This window comes from Octodon degus, unplaced genomic scaffold (assembly GCF_000260255.1).
Source record: "Octodon degus isolate 3935 unplaced genomic scaffold, OctDeg1.0 scaffold00056, whole genome shotgun sequence".
Lineage (NCBI taxonomy): Eukaryota > Metazoa > Chordata > Mammalia > Rodentia > Octodontidae > Octodon > Octodon degus.
In genome coordinates this window covers 5062137-5071690 of record NW_004524632.1, presented here as the reverse complement: position 1 = coordinate 5071690, position 9554 = coordinate 5062137, and the positions used below count along the sequence as shown (strand labels likewise).

At 47.6% G+C, this 9554-nt stretch overlaps 1 protein-coding gene across 8 annotated transcripts in view; it reads right to left on the bottom strand.

Moving 5' to 3' along the window:
* The window catches only part of Spag9 (sperm associated antigen 9), a 124628-nt gene that overhangs the window by 69804 nt on the left and 45270 nt on the right, over positions 1–9554 (bottom strand). For all 8 annotated transcript variants that reach the window (XM_023717892.1, XM_023717895.1, XM_023717893.1 and 5 more), the window contains one exon: positions 4696–4766. In XM_023717892.1, coding sequence (XP_023573660.1) covers positions 4696–4766 — 71 coding nt within the window. The remainder of the gene's footprint in view (positions 1–4695; positions 4767–9554) is intronic.

Sequence of the window (9554 nt, the reverse complement as noted above, 5' to 3'; positions counted from 1 at the left end):
GTGGTGCTGGGGGATTGAACCGCGGTCCCTGATGCCTTGCCAAGCTTGTTCTAAGTAGGTGCTTTAGACCACTGAGCCATCTCTCCAGCCCCTAGATTATTTTAAATGCTTGATAAAGATTTAAAATTTAGAAAATGTTGAATCGTTAACCCCTTCAAATAACTAAGGGTGGGCATGGTGGTCTCCATCTGTAATCCCAGCACTCAGGAGGCTGAGGCAGGAGGATCACTGCAAGCTCAAGGCTAGTGTAGGCTACACAGCAAAATCCTGTCTCAAAAAACCAAATGACTGATCAAGTAGATAGAGTAATGTACATATGGTCCTCCAGGGTCCTAAGATGACCCCAAGGGCTGGGGACATGGCTCACTGGAATAAGCACTTCCCTGGCAAGCACAAGGGCCTGAGTTCAATCCCTGGTTCCACAAAACAAACAAACAAACGAACAACCCCTCCCAAACTAAGATGACCCCAGCAATGGAACTGCACACTCGACCCTGCCAGCGCAAGACAAGCAGAGTCACTGAGCACCAAGGCGCTCATGCAGCCCTCAGGATGTCACACAGCATGGAAGATCAAATCCAGCCCATGTTACAGTAAGGTCACCCAGGTGAGGAGCCGAGGTGGGGAGCCGAGGTGGGGAGCCCTGGCGCCCACCAGTCAGTCCTGTCGCCATTAGCTCTGGGGCTGAGCGTTCTGTGTCCCAGGTCCTTCCTAGGGCTGGCAATGTGCTCATTGTCCTTTCTGCCTCACGCCTACCAGCTACCCCCACACCAGCAGGCATTTTCTGACATCTAAAATAAAATAATGCACACTACATTCCACGAATGCTCAAAACAAAGTAGAAAAAGTGTAAACTGCATATAACATTTTAACTCTTATAACAACACCACTGTGTAGCTCTGGTTTAGAAAGAAAAAAACAGGGGGTGGAACAAGACTAGTACACCCGACAGAAGAGAGTAGAAGGGGCAGGAATGAGCTACTCTGGGGACCACTGGGCTCATTTTTCTTGGTCTCAGAACTGTGATTGTTTTCTCTGGCATGCATATCAATACATACATACTCAGGACTCAGTGCAGCAGCTAACAGTCACCAAGGAGGTTCCCAAGGAAGCTGAGGAAGGAGGGTCCCAGGCTGTAAGACACCCAGGGCAGCTGAGCAAGACCCAGCCTCAAAGGATAAGGGGTAGAGTGCGGTTGAGGATAGCGCCCGCCCGGGCCTGCACTTGCCAAGGTGAATAGCGCCCTTGCTGGGCAGGCCCTTGCATGCACTGCGTAGGTCCGGAGGATGGGAGCGGGAAGGAGGAAAAATCCTGGCTGGGGACAGATCCCACAGCCTGTTCCGAAGACACCCGTATCACATCACAGGTTGAGCCTGGCAGCTCTGGATAGAAGTGCACTCAGAAGGCATGTGAATAGTAAAGGCAGGAAGACAGTGGAATGCGGCCTCTGAATTATTTAACTTGGAGTCTCGGCCCCTAGATCAATGCACACGTCCACAAAGCCACTAATCTTATGGTCACGCCCATGCTATACAACAAAGAGATGTGCTCAGTGGAATGAGTGCCTGCCTGGAAAACACAAGGTCCTGAGTTTGATCCCTGTACCAGGAGGAAAAACAAAACAAAAACAGAGTCACAGAAAATGCCGATGACTCTCTTCTTGGCCTTTTGGCCAAGATCAATGTAGAAAATGTCAAGTGCACTTAGCTTGAAACACTTCCCTTAGAGTTCAGGCAGTGCAACAGGTCGGACTGGGCTGTGCGTCCAGCCCCGAGCAGCATGGGGTTGGCACAGACCACTTAACCCTCTTTCTGAAAACTTCAATCTATGGCATGGGGCGAGCGGGGGGTTGGCGTTGGCTCAGTTGAAGGGTGAAATGCGGCGCACCCCAGGCTCCCTGCAGTGGAGCCCGCAGGACTGCCCGGGCTTCACCGGGGGAGGCGGGTGCCTGAGCTCTACACCTGCAGGGGACAGTTTCACCATCAGCAGCCTTTGTTTACCCTCTACCACTCGCTGTAAGGCCTGTCTTCTTTTAAGTACACTCAGCAGTGTACATGAAATTTGGATTAGAGAAAAGTTATTCACTTTATAATCGTAAGTTTTCTCTCACGCAACCAACAATATATTTGGCAAAAGTACTGTTTAAGTTACTTCACATTTGGTTACTGCCGAGGCGCTACCTTCTTTGGCAGTAACAAGGCAATGTGGCTAAGCCCTCGGACCCTTTTCGTGCTTTTGCATGCGCCCCATACAGGCAAAGCGCGGGCTGCAGCACACACGCAAACCTCATCCTCAGAGCAGCCAGGTCTGAACTACAAGCCCTCTCCCAGGGGGAGACAAAAATGAAAGGAAGGTGTCCCCTGAAACAGAGGCGGGGGGTGCGGGTGGGCGTTGGGACCCCTCCTGGAAAAAGCCGGTGCAGCAGCAGGGGAGCTGCGGTGGCAGCTGGGCTGGCCCACTCCTGACTCAGTAATCAGGGCTTTCCAGAGACTTTTTTTATCTTCCTGGACTGCTCTTTCCTGAAGGTATAAAACTAGAAAAATTATTCTTTCTTTGCTTTTGAAGTGAAGCTCAGGTTTTATCCGTAGAAATATGTCTTCACATATAATAGATATGGGAAAATATGAAATTTCATTTGATTGCTGATCATACATGAAAGCATATTTTAAGCATACAACTTACTACATTCTAATTTAATAATCTTGTAATAATCATTACAAAGGTTAGAACTTCATTCTTTAAAAACCAAAAGCATTATTTATCATTCAGTTACTTATGACACTCTTCCCAAAGTATCTATCAGCATTGGTAAACACTATAAGCAAACATTATGTACAGGGCACGGATCAAACAATGAAATGAATGGTGTAAGAACAATTAAGGAGAGATGGCTCAGTAGAATAAGCGCTTCCCTGGCAAGAGCAAGAGTCTGAGTTCAATCCCGGTTCCGCAAAAAAAAAAAAAAAAGCATTTATCTACCTTTCTTGAGACAGGGTCTTACTATGCAGTACAGGCTGGCCTTGAGCTCACTCTGTAGCTCAGGCTGGCCTCAAACTTGCACTGATGCTCCTGCTCAGCCTTGAAGTGCTGGGATGACAGGCATGCCCACCCAACACTGAGCTGCTGCTGCTTGGTTTTTTGTATGTGGTACTGGGGAGTGAACTCGGGACCATACACCTCAAATAACTAATTTTTGGTCAGGCACGGGAGTGCTTGCCTGTGCTCCCAGCACTCAGTAGCCGAGGCAGGGGGGTCAGGCACGGGAGTGCCTGCCTGTGCTCCCAGCACTCAGCAGCCGAGGCAGGGGGGTCAGGCACGGGAGTGCTTGCCTGTGCTCCCAGCACTCAGTAGCCGAGGCAGGAGGGTCAGGCATGGGAGCTAGGCCAGCTTGGGCTACCACGAGTTTAAGGCCAGTGCAAACTACAGGGGAGATCCTGTCTGAAAACAAAACAAAAAATCCCACTAATTTTTAAAATATAGCCTTAATATCTATTAAATATCATGTTATAGAATATGGAGGCTTTACACATGTTACATGTGCTATATAACTCACTTCTGTCTTCCCAGAGCTCTAGGGCTCTAGCCCTGGTAAGCAGCCTTCTCCCTCTAGCACTGGCTCTCAGTTCTGTGATATTGTCTATTTCACGCATGGCTACAAAGCTAAGACAGTAAGAATGAAACTTTATCCTCTGCTACCAGGAAGAGACTCAGCCCCTCCCAAGAAAGTGCGAACAGCCTGACTCCAAGGCAAGTGGAACAAGTGCAGGAGGATTTCTTTTTCCATAAAAACAACAGTATTTGTCTGACTGAAGGAGGATAAGAGATCACAAACTTAGGGAAGAAAAATGGGAACCAATGCCCGGAACCACGGCTGGACGCAGCACGGTGCTAGAGCGTGTGCTTAGCATGCACGAGGCTCTGGGCGGTCCCCAGTGGAAGGAGAGGCGGACAGATGAAGACCAGCACCATCCGGAGTCACAGGAAAGACAGGAGTGGAAAGGGAAAAACAAGAATCTCCTTTCATGTACTAAATATTGTGTGTGTCCAAGAAAATTGCATTTGCTTAGGTATGTGAGCCCCAGAATGATTATAAAACCCAAAACAATTTTCATACAACCAACACAGAACCAAATGCAACGCATGAAAGGGACTGTAAAAGGAAAGTCAGAAGACCCAAAGTACATTTTCTAATTTGGTCTGAAGAGATCGCGCGATGGAACTCCTGCTCACAACGCTGACACCCCAAGCCCAAAGGGCATTTTAGAGTCACTTACACTTAATACACTTTACTGCTTCCACAAATTTAAGCTAAGTGAGTTTTTCATACTGGACTGTAACTGGAAAGATCCTTACCAATAATTCACCAATGCAGCATTTCCAAACTAATGGTTACAAAACTAACTAATTCTCCCACCTCAAGCTCAGGCAATCTTCATGATGGGGACACACGTTTTTGCTTAGCTAACCAAGGAAATAAGCAGTGCAAATACCTTGAGTAACCAAGTTATTCTGCGGCATGCCAATTCACTACATGAAAAGTTAACTGCATAATTTAAAAGATTAACATTTAGTAAGGTAAATGCCACATGACATTTAATATTTTCCAGAAATAATTCCCAAGAATTTTTCTGATTTTCAACGAAAAATTAAGACATACTTCCTCAGGCCCACTTCTGCTCCCAATCAGAAACCCACCTCCGTGTGTCTCTGATGCAGCGCGTTATATTCCTTCTTCAGTTCTGCTTCTCTCTCTTCAAGTCTGCTAACTGAAATTAAGACACATACACTTAATCAGAACCAAATATGAGAAACTGTGTCAAAATAACTGGCCTTAAAAATTCAGAACGGGTTTTCCATCATCTTTAGCAATTTAAGGCTCTGCGCTTCATACGAAACTGCACATGTGGTGTCCTCACTCCGTGACCCTGAGTAAGTCTTTAGAGGAAGAGAAATGGGAGGACAAATCCAAACCCCAAAAATGGCACAATCAGGTTGTTTCCTAATGTTTATCAGGTCATCCTTTTACGTGGTTTTTAATATAACAAAGAATCACCCCTTTCAAACATGGGGATCACCTCGTATGAATATTAAGCTGGTACTGGGCCCAAATCCTTCTACAACTGGTCCAGCTTTGCCCAGCTGCCGGCGCACCGCTGTAGCTGAGCGCTTTCCCGCCTTGCTCCTGAGTTCTGTGCCCATCATCTGTTATCTGGCTCCCTCTGCTGGTGACTTGTGGAGTAGCGCTTACACAGTACAACTTTAGGATCTTCTAATGCCAAGGACAGGCTTCCAATCTTTAGCACAGAAGGTCAGCAAAGATTTCACAGGAGACCATGGCCAGGGGAAAGGAGGTGACTGGGGGAAGAGAGGGAGCCCAAGCAAGAACCCAAAGCAACTCCAGTCAAGATGGGTGGTGACAAGCATGTTCTAGGCGCTGCCATCGGAAGGGCACAAAGACATGCTGCAGTGGAAGTGGTCGATGGCGGGACTGCTGGGATTGGCAGGCGGACGGGCAGTGAGGGATTGTCATGTGGGGAGAAGGAAGGCCTGCGCATACTGTGTCCTAGCGGGGTGCGGTGGCGCGTGCCTGCAACTGCAGCACTCAGGAGGCTGAGGCAGGAGGATCATGAGTTTGAGGTCAGCCTGGGCTACACAGTGAAACCAACTACATATCAAGATCCTGTCTCAAAAAGAGAAGACAGTGTCAGGATGGCTTTCTTGGCTTCCCTGGAGTGCTCTCAGTGAGGGTCAGCTAGCACAGAAGGCCCCTTACAGGCTACAGCCTGAGACTGCGGCAGAGAGCTGCAGGGTGACAGCTGTGCGCTGCTGCTCCAGCAGACACAAGCGGACGGCGCGGCGCCTGAAGTCCACGCGCCTGGCCTCTGATCTGCGCAGCCCAGCAAACTCAGCTTACCTTACTCTGCCACATCTGTTTGAAATATATCATTAAATAGGAAAACAAGAACTGATTATACTATGCTTTGTTCCTCATTCAAGCCCAGGAGCCTTGGCCCGTTAAATCTGCCCAGGGAAGGAAGCCCCAGCCAAGCACCCGGCGCCCTCCCCATGTGGGAAGCCTGGTGCTGCTGGCTCAGTGTGTGGCTGAGGGTGACAGGCACACGGGAACACAAGGTCTCGGTATAGATACTGCCACCACAGCAATTTCAGGTGCTACCTCAAAAGACAGGACAGTCAGACAAATTAAACACACGGGCGATACTTTCTTTGGCACCAGAAACTGAACTCTCGATTTCATGCTTGCCAGGTGGGTGCTGTGTCCCGGGCCCCATCCTACTTCTCCTTGTCAATTACACTTACCTGAAAGTTTCAGCTCAACCCTAGATTACTGGACAACTATCAATTTTCAGTTACTCAACTTCATCTTTGTGAATCAAAGATGACGCAGGGACACAGTGCCCGCTGGGCAAGCATGAGAGTGAGTTCAATTTCTGGTGAAAAAAAAAAAAAAAAAAGTAACACACATGTGTTTGATTTGCCTGGCTTTCCTGTCTTTTAGGTAGATGATGTACCAACAAAATACAAATTGGATGCTGAGCCTAAAATATAGTCCAACTCTCCTTCATAAACCTTGCATTAGGTCTGCGCTGACTTCCCGCTGACGACCACACCCAGTGTCAGCCACGAGATGACACGGGCATCACGACACACGCTTCAGTGCGGAGGAATCAGGCAAACGGAGGTCCACTTCCCCCACGTGGCCACGGTGGCCACAGTGACTCCTTCCTTCCAGAGGAGGCTGGCTCCAGAACCAGGGCTCTTAATTCTCCCGCTGTGGTGCTCTCAACAAACGCTCCTTTTGCCGAGTGTGGCGGCCCATATGCCAGCTGTCCCAGCACTTCCAGCAAGCTGAGGAAGGAGGCTGGCCAAGCCTCTTGAGCTCAGCCCGGCCAGCTTAATGACTTTGCAAGACTCTCACAAAGTACAAAATAAAAAGGGGCTAGGGATGTAGCTCAGCGTAAAAGGCCTGGATTCACTCTTCAGTTCTACAAAAAAGAAAGCAGAAGAATGCTCCACTCCTTTCAGTCTTGAAGTCTATTTAAGACTTCACTGAGCTGGGGTGGTGGCACACACCTGTAATCTTAGTACTCAGGAGGCTGAGGCACAAGGATGACTTGGAGTTCAAGGCCAGGCTGAACTGCATAGTGAAATCTTGTCTCCAAAAGACAAAGACAAACAAAAAAGATTTCACAGAGGGAAGGAGGTAAGCTTCAAACAAAAAATGTTGTGATAGAAATAACCCAGTCACAGACCTCTGAAAGGAAAACAACAAAGTGCCAAACAAAAATGTATCTCAACTTTATTAATCATGGAGACTGAGACTGCCACGGCTTACATGTATTCTGTCCCCCAAAGGTTCCTGTGCTGGAAGCGTGGGTCCCCAGGATGGTGGTGTAGGAGACGGTGTGGAACCCTAAAGAGGTGGGGACCAGCGAGAGGTCCAGGGGTCACTGGAGGTGCTGCCTGGGAAGCAATCCAGGTCGCTCCGGTGGAACCCCTGGGTTCTTGTGAGAGCAAGCTGACCCTGGTAACCAGTTACACAAATCAAGAAGTCTAGTAAGTGATACAAGATCTACTGCTAGGGAACCACAGGCCCGTAGCGATGGGCCCCATTTAGGAACCAGGAACTAGGCGGTCGGGATACCGGGGCAGCGCAAGGCGTAGCTTCCCAGCAGCCACTCACTGCACGCCACACTGCAAGGCCTGGGCTTTCGGGACCTGGGCGTGCCTCAGCCACACAGCAAGACCCTAGTCTTGGAATGCCAAAAACCAGAACAAAAAAGGAAAGTCAAATATAAGTGAACAAAACCCCAACATTTAGTAAATGCTGAATAAATTCACAAATATGCAGTGAAGAGTTTTAAAAGTAATAATAAAATCAGGTCAGAGGAAACATTTTTAAAATCAGATTATATGAGCACAAATGATAAATGTTAACTTTTAATTAAAATTGTCTTTCTCATGCAGTTCACAGTAGAAAGGAGACACAGGTGGCTGCCATTCGCCGTTTGCCCTTCGCCTTAACGCTTGTGCACATCCAGCTAAGGCAGCCTCCTCTTGTTCCTGGACACAAAGTGACGCTGTCAGCTCCGACTCCTGTGCCAGCTTCTGGCTCCTGACGTGGTCAAAGGCCCCGGCCCCTGTACGCAGTTCCTTCCTGCCCTTCCTGCCCCTCCTGCCTGATGCTGGCTGTAAGATAAGCCTATAGCCAAAGAGGAAAGTGATCGATGATGCAGAGTGTGCCTAAGGAGAGTCACATGGGGAGAAAACATTCTCTCAGGCTTTCACAGAGAGCACACTGGCCAAGCAATGGCCCTGACTCATCCACATGGCTGACACTGACAAACAATCTGAGGTACAGGATCTCAGCATAAATCCTGAGGGGATTTCACTGACCTTCTCAGACCCAAAAGCTACAACTCTTGTTGCATAGGTCCTGCTTTACCTTGGTCTTAACCATCCAGCAGAAGAGTATAAAGGCGAAGTATAAGAAGTAAAGCCATGGTGTTATGTTGAGCTGTAGGGGACTCAAGTCAACAATTTCTGACATTGCCAGTCAAGCGGAAGACCCAGTACTATTATGGACTCCTGGACTCTTAGTATATTTTGCTGAGTTAACACACCTATAATATTCAAATAATGGAACTAAACAAAAAAGGGGATACAGATGAATGTCCATTTTGTATCTGTGTATTCAAAGTGGTTAGGATAGTTATATAGTTACATTATCTTAATGAATAGAGGGATTTGTTGTAATAGTGTTTGTAAATAGGATATCATGTTTGCATCTTGTACAGCAATTAACCACCAGAAAGAATGTTTGCAATGTGTTAATTATTGAAATTGTCCTACCAATTTGGTTTGAAGCTGTCTCATTGCTATTTGTTTCTCAATAAAATTATGGAAAAAAAAATAAGCCTATAAACGGCAGGTGCCTCTGCTTCCAAAGACTCCTACTTGTCACGAACACCCGCTTTTATTTTTTCTATGTTTTATTTTTGAGACAGGGTCGCCCTATACATATAGTCCAGGCTGGCCTTAAGCTCTCTCTGTAGCCCAGGCTGGTCTCGAACTTGCACTGATCCTCCTGTCTCAGCCTCCTGGGTGCAGGAATTACAGATGTGCACTGTCACACCACGTTTAGGAACACCCACTTTAAAAACTTTACGCAAGGAATAAGATGAGAGTCCTTCTGTAGCTTAATGACAGGGAACAGCCTCAAAAACACCCTGTCACCCAGTTTCGCCGCAGACATACTTTCGCAAACTAGGACAGCTAGGACGTCAGCAGGGGATATAATCCCATGAGTGCGGTGGCACACATGCAGGCCGGGTCTCGCTGTTACACAGAGAGGCAGTGCACAACTGTGTAAGTTCCATGACTTGGCTACAGCAGCCGGAGTTAGTGTAGCATACATTAGCTCGTAAACATATATTAAAGTTCTCATAGAATAAAAACCTTCTAAGTCACCGAAGCTGTCACCCATTATGCTTTAAGAATAACTGATGTAGCCAAGCACAGTGACACATGCCTAT